Source organism: Tachyglossus aculeatus, chromosome 21, assembly GCF_015852505.1.
Source record: "Tachyglossus aculeatus isolate mTacAcu1 chromosome 21, mTacAcu1.pri, whole genome shotgun sequence".
Taxonomy (NCBI): domain Eukaryota; kingdom Metazoa; phylum Chordata; class Mammalia; order Monotremata; family Tachyglossidae; genus Tachyglossus; species Tachyglossus aculeatus.
In genome coordinates, this window is record NC_052086.1 from 50,578,250 (window position 1) to 50,596,875 (window position 18,626).

An 18,626-nucleotide genomic window follows, 5' to 3' on the forward strand; every position below is an offset into this window, starting at 1 on the left:
GCAGCGGGTGTAGACGACTCGTTCAAGGAGTTTGGAAAGGAATGGTAGGAGGGAGATAGGGCAATAACTAGAAGGGGAGGTGGGGTCAAGAGAGGGGACCCCTCTCAAGAAAGGAGTCCCCATCCGTAAAATGGGGACTAAGACCGTGAGCCCTGCAAGGCACCAGGACTATGTCCAACCTGATTTGCTCGTATCCATCCCAGCACTTAGTATGGTACCTGGCACATAGTAAGCACTTAACAAATACCACAATTATTATTATTCACTGCAGCACACATCCATCCAAATCCACCCTGAGGTTTAGGGGCAATTAGAAAAGTTGAAAACAAAGTTCCACTTTATAATTTACTGCGTTTCTGAAACCTCTCATTCTCTGACTAAAAGTCCTGCTTAATCCATGGCGTTGATGAGGTGCTGATCAGGAAAATAATAATTATGGATTTGTTAAGCGCTTACTTTGTGCCAAGCACTGTTCTAAGTGCTGGGCACTGTTTTAAGGAAAAGTAGTCAGATCTATTGGAAAGAGACCTGGGCTCTCATCCTGGATCTGCCATTTGTTTACTGTGTGATCTTTGGCCTCAGCTCCCTCATCTGTAAAATGGGTCCTAAATATTCTCCCCTGCCCTGAACTGAGTTCCCTGTGTGACAGGGACTGTCCGATCTGATTGCATTGCATCTATTCCAGTGCTTAGCACAATATTGGGGAAAAAAATGACAACTTTTTTAATGGTTTTTCAAGCACTTAGGCGACAAGCACTGTATTAACTGCTGAGGAATCCGGTTGAAGATGGTCTAGGTCCCACTTGGGGCTCACAGTTTTAATCCCCATTTTACAGATGGGGTAACTGAGGCCCAGAGACATGAGTCCTTCTAACTCCCAGGCCCATGCTCTATCCACTAGGCCACCCTGCTTCTGTACATTAACGGGCACCACAATTATTGTTTTTTGGTGAAAGCGCTATTGACTAGTTGAAGAACCAAAATCTGTGATCCCTCAATTGCCAACCCAGCAAAACCCTGAACCTGGGCTTCAGGAAGAGACCCAATGCCAGCAGCTGACACGGCTCTTTCTCCTTCAAAAAAAGAAAATAAGCACAATTTTCTAAAGCCCTTTCCCTGGCTTTTAAAAATACATTTTTGTTTACTATCTCGTAGAGTGTCAAGCGGGTCATCCTGAAAGATCGTCATCAAATTGTGTTTAGTGAAGCTTGCTCAGTGCAGAGCTGAGGTTTTCAACGCCCCAACCCCTACATTCATGGAGCCCTGCAGAATCAGGGCGATGAAGGAGGTGAGGGAGGGCATTTAGTACCCTTGTACTACTACAAAATACAGCTACCTCTGGAGTAGTAATAATAATTGGGGTATTTGTAAAGCAGTTGGGGCAAGATACAAGGTAAGAAAATGGGGCACAGTCCCTGTTCCTAAGCAGAGGGGAAGAACACGTATTTCATCCCCATTTTACTGATGAGAAAACAGACTCTGGTCTTAAGTAACTTGTCCAAGGTCACGGCCTGTAAGTGGTAGAGCTATGATTAGAACCCAGGTCTCCTGACCCCCCCAGGCCCATGCTCGCCGGAGTGGGTTCTTGCTGTTTAACAGCTGTCTGTCCCCTGAAGTGGGGCAGCTGGTTGGGAGAGGAAATGAAGATCCCGTATCTCCCGAGCCCAGGCTGTGGGGTGGGGAAGTGAGAGAGGTGGAAGACTCTTTCCCAAACTGGAACACGGCCAGGGCTGTGGCCTCTCAGCAATCCCTGCTTCCTCCACCACCTCTGCTGCTGGGACCTTGAGGGCTTAACGGTTTGGGTCAGTATCCTTAACTCCAAAGTGAGCGTGTTTTCAAGCTGGACTCTAGATTTTTTTCCCCCTGTTTTCTAACTTCCTGCCACGAAGACTCCCAGGACTGAAAGGGACTTCTAGAGGGCCCTGAACACAACTGCCTGCCTCCTGACAGGCCTGCCCCCAGGCTTCTTACTCTTTAAAGTTACATGGACAGAAAGGCAACTGTTTGGCCTTGTTCCAAATCCGGTGTTCTCCAGGATGCGAGTTTCCCCGGGGCTGCTCATTCAAGGCAAGAAGGTTTGGTCTGACTCACTCCCCACATCATCTTTGGAGATCTTTCCTATTTTCTTATTTTTCATCCAAGATTTCCAAAGAGTGCTTTAGGTTCTGTTTCAGCTTGAGGAAAACCTGTCCCCCCAGGGGAGCTTTTAGTTCCCAACCTCAGTCCTCTCAGCTGCAATGTTTACCTGGCAGAGGCTGCCTCAGCTGTAACACACTAAACAATTCCAAAAAAAAAAAAAAACCTGGTCCCAGGGGCAGGGAGGTTGGGGATGAGGAGATTAAGCCAAACTCCTGCAGAAGTGGGTGAAGAGATGGATGGGATACCCTTTTTCCCCCCTTCTAGACTGTGAGCCCGCTGTTGGGTAGGGACCGTCTCTATATGTTGCCAACTTGTACTTCCCAAGGACTTAGTACAGTGCTCTGCACGCAGTAAGTGCTCAATAAATACGATTGAATGAATGAATGAATGAAAGGGGCAGGAATTGGTGGGATCTGGGGGGGAGTTTCAGGACTCCTCATTAGGCCAGAGGTCGGGTGGGAGGAGGGGCAGGCAAACTGAACTAATGAGATCCACAGAGGCTGCTAGTGGAAGGAGCTGTGGCAACCAGTGAGAACAGAACTAAAGACCCCTCAGTATGCTGTTCCCAGTCAATCCTGGTATTCATTTTACTTAAGGTATTCAAACACTTAGCGTTGCTTAGTGGATAGAGCATGGGCCCGAGACTCAGAAGGACCTGGGGTCTAATCCCTACTCTGCCGTGCACATACTGTGTGACCTTAGGTAAGTCACTTTACTTCTCTGGGTCTCCGTTACCTCACCTGAAAATGGGGATTAAGCCTGTGAGCCCCATGTGGGACATGGACTTTGTCCACCCTGATTACTTTGTACTTTGTACTGCTCTAAGCGTTGAGTAAATAGAAGCTAGGTTGGACATAAAATAATAATTATGGACAGAGTCTCTGATGCACATGGGGCTTACAGTTTAAGTAGGAGAGAGACTGAGTATTCAAAACCCATTTTAAACATGTGCAGGCTGAGGCACAGAGATAGCCTGTGGCTTACCCAAAGTCCCACAGCGGGCCAGGTCTTCTGGCTCACGAGCCCAACCTCTTTCTACTAGGCCAAGCTGCTTCTCTGCAGGTAGAAGCAGCAGAGGGGACACTGAAGGGTGACCCTATCTTAACCTGCTCCGTGAAGAGGTTTTGGGGTGTCAACTCGGAGGCAGCCCCAAAGCCTTGGGGATGTGGGGAGGGCCCCCAGATCACCTCCAGGCCCTGGCTCTCTCTTTTCCCTGCCTGCCCCGCCTGCCATGGGGGCTGAGCCCACTGTTGGGTAGGGACTGTCTCTATATGTTGCCAACTTGTACTTCCCAAGCGCTTAGTACAGTGCTCTGCACACAGTAAGCGCTCAATAAATACAATTGATTGATTGATTCCTGGGCCTGCGTTTGGCCCAGAGATTCAGTTCTGCCCTGGGGGTCCTAGGAGGGTGGCAGGCCTCCCGAAGCCTCCAAGCCCAGAGGGTACATACATATTTATTACTCTATTTATTTATTTATTTATTTATTTATTTTACTTGTACATTTCTATCCTATTTATTTTATTTTGTTGGTATGTTTGGTTCTGTTCTCTGTCTCCCCCTTTTAGACTGTGAGCCCACTGTTGGGTAGGGACTGTCTCTATGTGTTGCCAATTTGTACTTCCCAAGCGCTTAGTACAGTGCTCTGCACATAGTAAGCGCTCAATAAACACGATTGATTGATTGACTAGGATCCAGCTGCAGCCTGGCCCAACCCTCCTGGGGAGTGGCTGGAGATGTGCTGGACCCCACCCTACACGTTGCACGATCAAAGCTCAGGTGACCAGGAACCCCAGGAGCTGGGAATCAGAAGGATCTGGATTCTATTCCTGACTTTTCCACTTGTCTGCTGGGTGACTTTGATCAAGTTCCTTCGCTTCTTCTGTGTCTCAGTTCTCTCGTCTGTAAAATGGGGTAAGGCTGGGAGCCCTCTGTAGGACAGGGAATGGGTCCAGCCCAATTATCTTGTATCTACCCCAGCACTTAGTTCAGTGCCTGGTACAAAGTGAGTGCTTAAACCGCAGACTTAGTATAATAATAATAATAATGATGGCATTTATTAAGCGCTTACTATGTGCAAAGCACTGTTCTAAGTGCTGGGGAATTTACAAGGTGATCAGGTTGTCCCACGTGGGGCTCAGTCTTAATCCCCATTTTACAGAGGAGGTAACTGAGGCCCAGAGAAGTGAAGTGACTTGACCAAAGTCACACAGCTGACAAGTGGCAGAGCCGGGATTTGAACCGATGACCTCTGACTTCAAAGCCTGGGCTCCTTCCACTGAGCCATGCTACTTGCATTCATTCATTCAATCAATCATATTTAATAAGCACTTACTGTGTGCAAAGCACTGGGAAATTCCAATACAACAATAAGCAGGCACATTCCCTGCCCACAACGAGCTTACAGTCTAGAGGGGGGAGACGGACATCAATATAAATGAATAAAACGATAGATCTGTCTGAAAGTGATGTGGAGCTGGGAGGGGGGAAGAGTAAAGGGAGTAAGTCGGGGAGGCAGGAGGGAGGGGGAGCTGAGGAAAAGGGGGGCTGAGTCAGGGAAGGCCTCTTGGAGGAGGTGTGCCTTCAGTAAGGCTTTGAGGCGGGGTGGAGAGGAATCGGGGGCTCACAGTCTAAAAGGGGGAGACAGAGAACAAAACAAAACATATTAAAATAAGAGTAAATATGTACAGGTAAAATAAATAAATAAATAGAGTAATAAATACGTACAAACATATATACAGGTGCTGTGGGGAAGGGAAGGAGGTAAAGGTGGGGAGATGGAGAGGGGGAGGAGGGGAAGAGGAAGGAGGGGGCTCAGTCTGGGAAGGCCTAGGAGCATGGCATAGTGGAAAGATCATGGGCACTGAGCCCCCTCCTTCCTCTTCCCCTCCGCCCCCTCTCCATCCCCCCTGCCTTATCTCCTTCCCTTCCCCACAGCAGCAGTATATATGTTTGTACGCATTTATTACTCTATTTATTTTACTTGTACAAATTTATTCTACTTATTTTATTTTGTTAATATGTTTTGTTTTGTTCTCTGACTCCCCCTTCTAGACTGTGAGCCCACTGTTGGGTAGGGACTGTCTCTATATGTTGCCAACTTGTACTTCCCAAGAGCTTAGTACAGTGCTCTGCACACAGTAAGTGCTCAATAAATACAATTGAATGAATGAATGAATTTGGAGGGAAGAAGGCGGCCGGGGCCTCCATGTTCCTCTGACCACGTGGCAAGAAGCAGCCTGGCGGAGTGGATAAAGCCCAGGCCTGGGAGTCAGAGGTCATGGGTTCTAATCCCACCTCCACCACTTGTCTGCTGTGTGACCTTGGGCAAGTCACTTTACTTCTCTGGGCCTCACTTACCTCATCTGTACAGTGGGGATTAAAACTGTGAGCCTCACGTGGGCCAGGGACCGGGACCAACCTGACTAGTCGGTCCCTAGGGTACTCTAGTGGATCCAACCCCATTTGCTTGTATCCGCCCCAGCACTTAGTACAGTGCCTGGCCCAGAGTAAGCGCTTAACAAATAGCACGCTAAGCAGAAGAAGAAGCAGCGTGGCACAGTGGAAAGAGCCTGGGCTTTAGAGTCAGAGGTCACGGGTTCAAATCCTGGCTCCGCCACTTGTCAGCTGTGTGACTTTGGGCAAGTCACTTCTCTGGGCCTCAGTTACCTCATCTGTAAAATGGGGATGAAGACTGTGAGCCCCACGTGGGACAACCTGATGACCTTGTATCCCCCCAGAGCTTAGAACAGTGCTTTGCACATAGTAGTGCTTAACAAATACCATTCTTATTATTATTATTTGGAGTCAGATGTCACGGGTTCAAATCCCGGCTCCGCCAATTGTCAGCTGTGTGACTTTGGGCAAGTCACTTCACTTCTCTGTGCCTCAGTTCCCTCATCAGTCAAATGGGGATGAAGACTGTGAGCCCCCCGTGGGATAACGTGATCACCTTGTAACCTCCCCAGCGCTTAGAACAGTGCTTTGCACATAGTAAGCGCTTACTAAATGCCATTCCAAAAACCAAGAAGAGGAGGAAGCAGAGAAGCCCAACTTGTCCTCGGGGTTTCTCCGGGGGGCGGCCCTGAGTGGCCCCGGCCCATGGACCGGCTGACCCCGCCTCCAGAGCCTGGCCCGGCCCCTGGCTGGCTGGCCGGCCCCTGTGGTCTGTCCGGTCCCCGAATCGCGGAGCGGGAGCCATGGGCCGCGGGCCCCGCCGCCTCCGCCTCCGGCTCCTGCCCCTGCCCCTGCCGCCGCTCCTCCTGCTCCTCCTGCTCCTCCTGGCCGCGCCGGGTGAGCCTCCCTCCCTCCCTCCCTCCCTCCCTCTATCCCTCCCTCCGGGTGATTCTCCCTCCCTCCCTCCAGCCCCGCGGCCCCCGGGACCAAGCTTCCCTCGGCCGCCCATGGCTCGACCTCTCTCCCTTCTCACTCCTCCTGCCCCTTCTTTTTCACCACCTGCACCCCTGCCCCTTCTCTTCCTCCTCCTCCTCCCCCCCACCAAGAACTGTGCTTGGCACATAGTAAGCACTTAACAAATATCATCATTCTTCTTCTTCTCCTCCTTCTCCTTCTCCTCCTACTTCTCCTCCTTCTTCTTCTCCTTTTCCTCCTCCTCCTCCTCTCCCAAGAACTGTGCTTGGCACATAGTAAGCATTTAATAAATACCATCATTCTCCTTCTCCTCCTTCTCCTCCTTTTCCTCCTCCTCCTCCTCCTTCTCCTCCTCCTTCTCCTCCTCTTTCTCCTCCTTCTTCTTCTCCTTTTCCTCCTCCTCCTTCTCCTCCTCCTCTCCCAAGAACTGTGCTTGGCACATAGTAAGCGCTTAACAAATACCATCATTCTTCTTCTTCTCCTCCTTCTTCTCCTCTTCCTCCTCCTTCTCCTCCTCCTTCTCCTCCTTCTCAATCAATCAGTTGTATTTATTGAGTGCTTACTGTGTGCAGAGCACTGTACTAAGCGCTTGGGAAGTACAAGTTCTCCTCCTCCTTCTCTTTCTCCTTCTCCTTTTCCTCCTCCTCCTCCTCCTCCTTTCCCAAGAACTGTGCTTGGCACATAGTAAGCGCTTAACAAATACCATCATTCTTCTTCTCCTCCTTCTTCTCCTCCTTCTCCTCCTTCTCCTTCTTCTCCTTCTCCTCCTTCTCCTCCTTCTTCTCCTTTGCCTCCTCCTTCTCCTCTCCCAAGAACTGTGCTTGGCACATAGTAAGCACTTAACAAATACCATCATTTTTCTTTTCCTTCTCCTCCTTCTTCTTCTCCTCCTTTTCCTCCTTCTCCATCTCCTCCTCCTTCTCCTTCTCATTATTATTATTTTCTCCCCAACGTTGAGCGCATCCCAGAGATCTCTCCCTGCTGCGTCTTGCCTCCCTCCCTTCCTGCATTTCTAGGACAAGGTCTCTCTGCCCTCTCCCGGGGTTGGGGGTGAGGGGCAGAGCCTGCCCGTTTGCCCGCTTCTAGCACCGCTGAGGCGGGGGGATGCAGCCACCCTGACAGGCCCACCCCTCTTCCTGTAGGGTGTGAGGAAACTGAGGCAGACCCAATGCCCTATGGAGTTGGTGAGGACCCCAGCCAGGGTGAGCCTGGCACTGCCCAGACAGGAGGTGCAGGTCAGAGCCCAAGAGAGGGTGGTTCCCACAGCCCTATCACAGACTCTCTAGGTATCCCCAGGGCAGCCGGAGAGAATTGGAGTAGGAGGAAGGGGCGGGGGCAACACAGATGGCTTGGACTCCCTCAGGATTTCCTCCCCAAGGGGCTGGTCCTGCCCTGATTCCCTTGGCCTACTGGGATAAGATCTTTCCCGGCAGGGAGGTTGCCCCTGATTGCTAGCTGGGTTCCAGTTTCTTCTCTCTGGACCTGTGGGCAAGGCTGGATGCCCTGACATGAAGCAGAACCAGCCTAGGCCCATCCGGTGGCCCCCGGCTAGGGCCGCAACCCTGAGTCAGGGCACCCAAAATTGGCTGGGGCCGCTGGAGGGTGAGTGGACAGCGGACAGCCTTCGGGGATGGCGGGTGGGCATCCTAGGGAAGGGGCAGGGGCTTTCTGGGCATTGGGGCCCTGAATGAGTCATAGTAATTGTGGTATTTGTTCAACATTCTGTGCCAAGCACTGTACTAAACAACAAGGTTTAAGATAATCAGGTCGGACACCATCCCTGTCTCCCATGGTGCTCACGATCTAACTGTTTCCATCTTCATAGCCTTATTGAAGGCACATCTCCTCCAAGAAGGCTTCCCTCACTAAGCCCTCATTTCCTCTTCTCCCTTGCTCCTGAATTTGTACCCTCTACTCACTCCTCCCTCAGCCTCACAGCACTCATGTACGTATGAATAATGTGTATTAATGTCTGTCTCCCCCTCTAGACTGTAAACTTGTTGTGGGCAGGGAATATGCCTACCAACTCTGTTATATTGTACTCTACCAAGCGCTTAGTATTGGTACTGAACCGGTATTAAATCCCTCATTTTACAGATGAGAAAATTGTGAGGCCCAGACCAGTTCAGAGTCTTCCTCTGATTGTCCATGTTCATCCAGTGAACATGGGAAGCAGCGTGGCCTAGTGGAAAGAGCCTGGGCTTGGGAGGTCCTGGGTTCTAATCCTGGCTCCACCACTTGTCAGCTGTGTGACTTTGGGCAAGTCACTTAACTTCTCTGTGCCTCAGTTCCCTCATCTGTAAAATAGGGATGAAGACGGTGAGCCCCACCTGGGATAACCTGATTACCTTGTATTCACCTCAGCGCTAGAACAGTGCTTGGCATGTAGTAAGTGCTTAACAAACACCATCATTATCATTAATCAGTGGGCAAGTGGTGGAGCCAGAATTAGATCCCAAGTCCTTGGGCTCATTTCACTAGGCCTAGCTGCTTCCCGCACACCTCCATCCCTCCCCCTCTAGACTGTAAGCTCACTGTGGGCAGGGAATGTCTTTGTTGTACTTCCTTTAGTGCTTAGAACAGTGCTGTGCACACAGTAAGCGCTTAGTAAATACAGTTGACTGACTGAATTGGGCCTCCACATCTCGGGCACTTTTTTGTAATGAGGCTGTGTCAGGGCTTGAATTTGCTGTGGGCTGAATGTGTGTGTGTGAATAATAATAACAGTAATAATATTAATCAAGCGCTTGCTATGTGCCACCACTGTTCTGAGCACTGGGACCAAGCGCGTGGTCTAGTGGGTAGGGCCCAGCCCTGGGAGTCAGAAGGACCTAGGTTCTAATCCCGGCTCCACCACTTGTCTGCTGCGTGATTTAGGGCAAGTCAGTTCACTTCTCTGGGCCTCAGTTACCTCATCTTTAAAATGGGGATTAAGTGAGCCCCAGGTGGGACAGGGTCTGTGTCCAACCCGATTGACTTGTATCTACCCCAGTTCCTAGAACAGTGCTTGGCATATAGTAAGTGCTTAACAAATACCATTATTATTATTATAATGAAGGCTCTCCAATGGGCTGTCCCTCACCCCAATGAGCAGTATTATTTCCCCCTATTTTCCAAACGCTGAAACGTAAAGGCTGGCTTTGGGTCACTCAGCTGGGCAGTGGCAGAATGGGGGTCGAAACCCCAATCTGTGAGTTTTCCTTCCCCAACCCTGCCCTGCTGCGTCCACCTTCTCCCCAGGGCTTTCTCAGCCTCCCCTGCTTCACTGTGGGTTCCACCAGGGCATTGTGAGTGGGCACGGTTAATACCCGAGCCAAAGGGCAGGGAGCCCTGAACTCTTCCCAGTTTGTTTGGACAGGCCGGGGCCTCGCAGGAAGGGGTCTTCTGGTTGGAAAGCAGGGCTGCCCCCGACTTGTTTAGTTAACTCCTGGCCAAGTCCGCAGGAAACCGGATTACCGTCGCGGACGGCGGCGGGTGGGTGAAGAAGCACCTTGTTATCTCTTGCGGCCAGTTTGCCAGTTCGAGGTTGTGTGTCTGTGAGGGTCTGCGTCCGACGGCAAACTGTCCCAGTGGGGGCACGACTGGGTGTCCACAGTCGAGATTGCAGGAGGGCAAGATGTTTGTGATGAGTCTGTCAATCGCATTTATTGAGTGCTTATTGTGGACAGAGCGCTCCTAAATTCTTGGGAGAGTACAATATTTGTGAGTGTGGTGGGGAGGGGGCACTGGGATGGTCTGGACATTCATGGAACGGGGAAATGGGGAGGAGGATATCTGCGGGCATAGTATTTCAAATTTTCCCAAGCCACTCCTAGCTTTTCCCTTCCCAGGAGACAATATTCTCAATGCAACCTGACCTTGCAGTAGGCTGATTTGCCACCACTCCCCTCCAACCCAGGGGACCAAAAGTGAAACGTATTTCAAGGTCTGGTAAACTGATTTGGTGTGGGGATTTGCACTTCCCGAGCGCTTAGTACAGTGCTCTGCACACAGTAAACACTCAGTTAATACGATGGAATGAATGAATGGGGAGTCAAAATGTGACATGGTCAGTGATGGGAGATCCGTCAATAAGGAGCATTTGGAAGGTTAAGCACGGGAAGACTGAAGAAGACAAGCTGAGTTATGCTGGGAGAAGGGAGCTCCTCGTTTCTGAACAGACTTTTTTTATGATACTTATTAAGCACTTACTACATGTCAAACACTGTTCTAAACACTAGGGTAGGTACAAATTAATTAGTCCAGACATAGTCCCTGTCTGCACGGCATTCACAGTTGAAGTAGGAGGGGGAACAGGTGTTTTTTTTTATGGTATTTACTAAGCACTTACTATGTGCTAGGCCCTGTTATAAGGGCTGGGGTAATAATAATAATAATGATGATGATGGCATTTTTTAAGTGCTTATTATGTGCAAAGCACTGTTCTAAGCACTGGGGTAGATACAAGGTTATCAGGTTGTCCCACGTGGGGCTCACAGTCGTAATCCCCATTTTGCTGATGAGGTAATTGAGGCACAGAGAAATTAACTGACTTGCCCAAAGTCACACTGCTGACAAGTGGCGGCACTGGGATGTTTGTGGCGGAAAGGATGAGGGAACTGAGGCACGGAGAAGTGAAGTGACTTGCCCAGAGTCACCCAGCTGACAGGCGGAGCCGGGATTTGAACCCATGACCTCTGATTCCCAAGCCCAGGCTCTTTATTTATTTGTTTTATTTGTACATACTTATTCTGTTTATTTTATTTTGTTAATATGCTTTGTTTTGTTGTCTGTCACCCCTTCTAGACTGTGAGCCCACTGTTGGGTAGGGACCGTCTCTGTATGTTGCCAACTTGTACTTCCCAAGCGCTTAGTACAGTGCTCTGCACAAAGTAAGCACTCAATAAATACAATTGAATGAATGAATGAATTAGAACCCATGACCTCTAACTCCCAAGCCCGGGCTCTTTCCACTAAGCCACGCTGCTTCTCGTGGTAGATACAAAGTAATCAGGTTGGATACAGTCCTTGTCCCATGCTGGGCTCACAGTCTTAATGGCCATTTTACCCATTTTGCAGTTGAGGAAACTGAGGCACAGGGAAGTGAAGCGACTTGCCCAAGGCTACACGGCAAGCAATTGGCAGAACGAGGTCTGTAGCTACTTCTTCAACAATGCCTCATGATTACTGTCATGAGGAGAAGCAGGGTGGCCTAGTAGAAAAAGCCCGGGCCTGATTCTGCCACTTGCCTGCTGTGTAAACTTGGGCAAGTCACTTCACTTCTCTGTGACTCTGTTTCCTCATCCGTTAAAATGGGGATGAAGACCGTAAGACCTACATGGACAGGGACTATGTCTGACCTGATTACCCCAGAGCTTACTACCTGGCACATAGTAAGCGCTTAACAAATACCATTAAAAAAAAAAACCAACCAAAAAACCCCTTACTAATTCGGAAAGTTGCTATCCCAGAGGGAAGGTGGGGCTAAGTCTAGCTTCCTTCCAAGCCTAGCCCCAGGGACTTGCTACTGGAACCTTAGATTTTTCCTGTGCCGTTTGGGTTTTCCAAATCTAAGAGTCCTGGGATAGTGGCAGCAAACTACTGGGGTGATTCTGGGGTGCCCTTGTTGGGCACCCTAAGAGAGTTACTGTGGATGCTAGGATTCTGGCTCCGCAGTTGGGCATCGGACTTCAGAGGCGGCTAGAAAAGTCACAGGCCGGGAGAGCTGCGAGGAGGCCATCGCGGTGACCCAGGGCTTGATCCAGGGTGGTGGCCGAAGGGTGGAGAGGAAGGGCGGGTTTGGGAAATACTGGTGAGGAAGAGCTGGCGGGAGCCAAACCAGGGGCGGCTGTTACCTCCCACATTCTGAGAGGAGACAAAGAGGATTCCCAGATCGCAAACTCCTGGGACGGGGAGGAGAAGGGAAGGGAGCGGGAGGAGCACGGCGGGAGGTGGCTGAGGAAGGGAGATGAGGAGTTCTGTTGTGCAGGATTGAGTTTGCCGTACTGGCCGTCGCCCATGCGGAGGGGTTGGGGGAAGGTGGAGTTGGGAGACCCTGCGGCAGATGAGAAGGTGAGACTGGCCAGATAGAGAAGCAACCTGGCCTAGTGGCTAGAACAAGGGCCTGGAAATCAGAAGGACATGGGTTCTAATTCTGACACTTTTTAAAAAGTGGTTTTTGTCAAGCGCTTCTTATAATAATAATAATAATAATAGCATTTATTAATAATAATGATGACATTTATTAAGCACTTACTATGTGCAAAGCACTGTTCTAAGCACTGGGGAGGTTACAATGTGATCAGGTTGTCCCACGGAGGGGCTCACAGTCTTAATCCCCATTTTACAGATGAGGTAACTGAGGCACAGAGAAGTGAAGTGACTTGCCCAAAGTCACACAGCTGGCAATTGGTGGAGTTGGGACCTCTGACTCCAAAGCCCGTGCTCTTTCCATTGAGCCACGCTGCTTCTCTAGCCATGCTGCTTGGGCTCACAGTCTTAATTTCCATTTTACATATGAGGTACCTGAGGCACAGAGACATGAAGTGACTTGGCCAAGGTCACAGAGCAGACAAGTAATGAAGCCATGATTAGATCCCCAGGTCCTTCTGACTTCCACTACGCCATGCTCCTTCATTTGTCTGCTCTGTGATCTTGGGCAAGTCATTTAACTTCTCTTTGCCTCAGTTACCTTAACTGTAAAATGGGGATTAAGACTGTGAGCCCCACACGGGACATAGACAGTGTCCATCTTAATTAACTTGTATTTACTCCAGGACTTAGTACAGTGCCTGGCACATAGTAACCGCTTAATAAATGCCATTAAGAAAAAAAAGTCACCTGCTGAGAGGCAGAAACTTAAAGCACGTGAGCAGCAGAACAGCCAGGAGAGTGAGGGGGGACCCAGGACTGAGATTTTTGTCTTGTATCCACATCAGCGCTTAGCACATAGTATTGGCTAAATACCGTCATCACCCCCCATTAAAATGGTGAAAGGAGGGTAGAGGTGTGATCGGAGAGGTAGGGAATCTGCTCTGAATATTGGCGAGTCACCTGACTTTGTCACCCGTCATCTGGGTTTGTTCAGTAATCGGAGAGGCGAGAGAGAGAGAGAGGCCGGGGACGGAAAACCTGAGTTTATATAAAATCCTTTTGAGAGGAATGCAGTCAATTAGCAATATTCGAGCTTCCCTAACGGGAGGAACACAATCATACGTTAATCACGTGTGGGTGAGGCGGTTAGCTGTCACCCATGTGCACTTCCCACTGGGGACGAATCCATTCCATTCCCCGTGCACGTGGTGGGCGGCTAGCTCTCACCATGTGTTCCCCCTACATGGGAGGAATCCACTTATGATCCCCATCCGCAGCGGGGCACCTGGGTCCCACCCACGAGACACTCACCCGTCCCGCGGCCCTTGCCTTAGTGTGTTGGTTCTGGTTGCAGAGAAAGACATGTGGGCATGTGGGCCGTTGCTGCTGCGTGTCTCGGTGTTCTGCCCCAGAAGGTCAGAGGCGACAGGTATTTACCACCTGTGCTCCTAGGCCGCTCCAGCTTCCAGCCTCAGTTTATCCAATCTCTGCCCTCCCCCCTCCTCCATACCTAATTAGATTGGCACGGGGGCGAGGGACACCTTCTGTATTCCTGGCTTGGGCTGTCAATCTAGCAGTTTTGGTTGTGGGAGCCGTATCCCACCCTCATTTCCGAGTTCCGCCTGCTGGCTCAGGTGGTCACGAGATAGCATGTGACCTAGAGATGGCCGGTACCCCGGGGTCACCTTGGGACACTCCCCCATCTCTTCGGCGTGAGGTCTCGGTGTCCTGGGAGTAGCAGGTTTGCCCAACACCGCTTGTTCTCCGCCATGCCACGTTAGAGCGACTGTAAGAGTGACTTTGTCCGCCAGCCCGCTGCCCCCGCCCAGACCCCCGCCAGCGTCCAGGAAGATTCCTTTATTCCAGGACTGCCTTTCCACCCTGGGTTTGCTGAGGAGACTCCCCTCAGTGGGGCTAGGTGACAGGCTGGGGGTCCAGGGACCACTACCGGCTCCTTTCCGAGAGGACTTAGAGAGCCCTTATCTGTCTGGGGCACTTGGGGACCAGGCCTGCCTCTTGGCCTGTTGACCGGACAAGGTCACCTCTCGAGGGGCCTTCAACCGCTGGGCTTGGCGATTACCGCTGAGCCTATCTCAGTCACTTCCTATTTTCTATAGGAAATGTCAGTCCTCTTAATGATGTGACCTTCAGCAAGTCACTTGACCTTGCCCTGCCTCTGCTTCTTTAGCTGAAAATGGGCCTAAAGGGTGTTTTTCCTCCCTCTGCCATGGGTTCATTCATTCATTCAGTCATATTTATTGAGCACTTACAGTGTACAGAGCACTGTACTGAGCGCTTGAAAAGTACAAATCAACAACAGAGACAATCCCTACCCAACAACGGGCTCACAGCCTAGAAGGGGGGAGGCAGACAACAAAACAAGTAGACAGGCATCAATAGCATCAATATAAATAAATAGAATTGTAGATATATTTACATCATTAATAAAATAACTAGAATAATAAATATGTACATATACGCACAAGTGCTTTGGGGCAGGGAGGGGGGTAGAACAGAGGGAGGGAGTCGGCGTGATGGGGAGGGGAGGAGGAGCAGAAGAAAAGGGGGGCTTAGTCTGGGAAGGCCTCCTGGAGGAGGTGAGCTTTCAATAGGGCCTTGGAGGGGGAAGTGTGCTAGTTTGGTGGATGTGAGGAGAGGTCCAGGCCAGAGGTAGGACGTGGGCCAGGGGTCGACGGCGGGACAGGAGAGAACGAGGCACAGTGACTTAAACCGTTGTCGAGGGTGGGTTTGCAGCATGGCTCAGTGGAAAGAGCCCGGGCTTTGGAGTCAGAGGTCATGGGTTCAAATCCCGGCTCCGCCACTTGTCAGCTGTGTGACTTTGGGCAAGTCACTTAACTTCTCTGTACCTCAGTTACCTCATCTGTAAAGTGGGGATTAAGACTGTGAGCCCCACGTGGGACAACCTGATCACCTTGTAACCTCCCCAGCGCTTAGAACAGTGCTTTGCGTATAGTAAGCGCTTAATAAATGCCATTATTATTATTATGTCCCCTCTTCCTTTTGTGGGGTGGTCTGCCTCTGCCCAGAGCCAGCCCTAGGGTGATTGAGGGACCCTGGATACCCTTGAGGCTTACGTGTCCACCTGGCCCCCTCCTCAAGGCAAGGTGAGGGATGAGGTGGGTAGGGAGCTGTTGTGGGGGTGTAGTGGACTCCTAGGGGCCATCTTACAGTGTTCATTCAATTCAGTTATATTTTTTGAGTGCTTACTGTGTGGAGAACACTGTACTAAGGGTTTGGGAGATTACAATGCAACAATAAACAGACATTCCCTGTCCACAATGAGCTTACAGCTTAGAGGAAAAGCTTATAGTCTAGAGGAAGAGCGAAGCAGTGTGGTCTAGTGGATAGCTCACGGACCTGGAAGTCCTGGCTTCTAATCCTGGCTCCACCACTTGTCTGCTGTGTGACCTTGGGCAAGTCATTTCACTTCTCTGTGCCTCAGTCACCTCATCTGTAAAATGGGGAATATTACTGTGAGCCCCCTGTGAGACAGGGACTGTGTCCAACCTGGATACCTTGTATTTACCTCAGCCTTAGTACAGTGCCTTGCACACAGTAAGCGCTTAACAAATGCCATAATTATTATTATTTTTATAAGCCACTCGCTTCTAGACTGTGAGCCCGTTGTTGGGTAGGGATCATCTCTATATGTTGCCAACTTGTACTTCCCAAGCGCTTAGTACAGTGCTCTGCACACAATAAGCGCTCAATAAATACGATTGAATGAATGAATGAGTGGTCTGGGGCCCAACTCCCATTTCCTCCCTGTAAAACCGAATTCACTTGAAAAGGATGTTTTCAGAATATGTGCCCAGTGTGAAGTGAGGGATTTCTAGACCAGTGGATGTTTTCAGAATATGTGCCCAGTGTGAAGTGAGGGATTCCTAGACCAGCTCGTTCACTGCTTTGGTTGTTCTCTACTATTTACGCTCCCCCTGCCCCTTCTCCAGCTGTTTGGGCCCCTGACCCAGCCTTGTCCCAGGCCTCTCCGGGGCTAAGGGGAGCTTCTCTCTAACTTCCACTCCTGGCAGCCCCTTCCCGATATTGTTGAGTGCAGTTGGGTCTGGCGAAGCCCAGGAAAACTCCCGTTGGGTTCTTCCTTACCGATCCTGAGGGCAGCAGCCGGAATAAGGCCCTGAGCCAGTGTCGCCCTGCCTGCTCTTCCCCTCCTCACCCTCTGTCCTGGTGGCAATGGACAGGTGGTCCAGGCAAAGGTCCATTCCAGCAGAGGGGCTGCCATGGGGTCTGCTTAAGCTGTGCCTGTCCATGCAGCTGGACGGGGGGCCTTCCCACCCCGTGTCCTCTGGGGCTACCTAACCCCTGGGCTATCAAGGAGGGTGTAGCTTGTGAGCCAAAGGGAGTCAGCATCCTCCCCACTCCTTCCCTCTGACCCCCTGCTGCTCTTTTTTTTTTCACTCTTTTCTTTTTTGGTATTTAAGCACCTACTATGTGCCAGTCACTGTACCAAGTGCTGGGGTAGATACAAGTTAATCAGGCTGGACTCGGTCCCCGTCCTACATGGGGCTCACAGTCTTAATTCCCATTTTACCGATGAGATAAATGAGGGCTAGTGAAGTGATTTGCCCAAGGTCACACAGCAAACACGTGACGGAGATCTTCCGTTGGTCCCTACCAGTCTCCGCTGCTCCTCTGTTCCCCTCCCCGAGGTTCCGGCTGTGGGGAGCAGTGACCTTGGGGAGTTCCACAGCTTCCTCAGTCCCCCCTGCCCGCCTTCCCTTCTTTCTGCACTAGCCTCTCCAGCCCCTGAGCAGAGATTTAGACACTCCCTTGCCTCCCTCATTCCTGAGTGTAGGCCGAGTGGTTTGGCCGCCTCCAGCACTAATAATAATAATAATAATTGTATTTGTTAAGCACTTACTATGTGAGAAGCACTGTTCTAAGCGCTGGGGGGGATACAAGGTGATTAGGCTGACCCACGTGGGGCTCACAGTCTTAATCCCCATTTTACAGATGAGGTTACTGAGGCACAGAGAAGTGAAGTGAATTGCCCAAAATCACACAGCTGACAAATGGCAGAGGTGGGATTAGAACCCATGACCTCTGGCTCCCAAGCCCGGGCTCTTTCCACTGAGCCACGCTGCTTTGAGCCAGGTGCACTACAAGGAGCACTTCTAGCCCCAACCCTGGCATGGGGGATTTGGAACTCAGAGCCCAGCAGGTGACCCTGCCAAGCGAGCAGGCAGTTGTGTCTCTCCCATCAGCTTCTCCCAAGCATGGCTCCTAAAGGTTTCTCATGCTCCACATCCCCTCTGACACATACCCCTACCTTTCCCCAGGCCTAAAACTCTTTCCCACTAGACTGTAAAATCATCGCAGGAAGGGAATATATCTGTTAATACTGTTGCATTGGACTCTCCCAGGAAGTTAGTACAATGCTCTGCATATAATAAGTGCTCAATAAATACCACTGATTGATTGTTGTATATCACCTTCGGCCTCAAACCACATCCCTCCTCACCTTCAAAGACCTCCCGAAGTACAGTACCTTCAAGAGGTATTCTCTGACATCCCTCTTTCCCAGTCCATCCACCATCCACCCCAGCATACTCCCATTTATCAGAAGGCTCTGTGTTCTAATCCTGGCTCCGCCACATGTCTGCTGTGTGACCTTGGGCAGCTCACTTCTCTGTGCATCAGTTACCTCAGCTGTAAAAGGGGGATTAAGATGGTGAGCCCCATGAGAGACGGGGATTGTGTCCAACCCAGTTTGCTTGTATCCCCCCCAGTGCTTAGAATAGTGCCTGGCATATAGTAAGCGCTTAACAAATGCCCTTATTATTATCATTATTATTATTATCAATAATAATCTGACCGTTCTTTGGTGCCTGTTACTGAAATCGACTCTCTCATTCTTCACTGTGGTGATTTTTTTTTTTTTTGGATGGCATTTGTTAAGTGCTTACTATGCGCCGGGCACTGTTCTAAGCGCTGTTTGTGTCTATTGTCTCCAGTTCTAGTCTCCTTGAAGTCAGGGCTTGCATCTTCTATTGCTTCTGGGTAGT

General features: G+C 50.4%; 1 protein-coding gene across 1 annotated transcript in view; it reads left to right on the forward strand.

Moving 5' to 3' along the window:
- The first annotated feature begins 8,018 nt into the window (after positions 1–8,018).
- Positions 8,019–18,626, forward strand: part of LOC119942125 (mucin-5AC-like) — a 35,686-nt gene continuing 25,078 nt past the window's right edge. The window contains exons 1-5 of the mRNA XM_038762780.1: positions 8,019–8,112; positions 12,166–12,258; positions 12,362–12,561; positions 14,364–14,500; positions 15,703–15,707. Of these exons, the coding sequence (XP_038618708.1) occupies positions 8,019–8,112; positions 12,166–12,258; positions 12,362–12,561; positions 14,364–14,500; positions 15,703–15,707 (529 nt within the window). The remainder of the gene's footprint in view (positions 8,113–12,165; positions 12,259–12,361; positions 12,562–14,363; positions 14,501–15,702; positions 15,708–18,626) is intronic.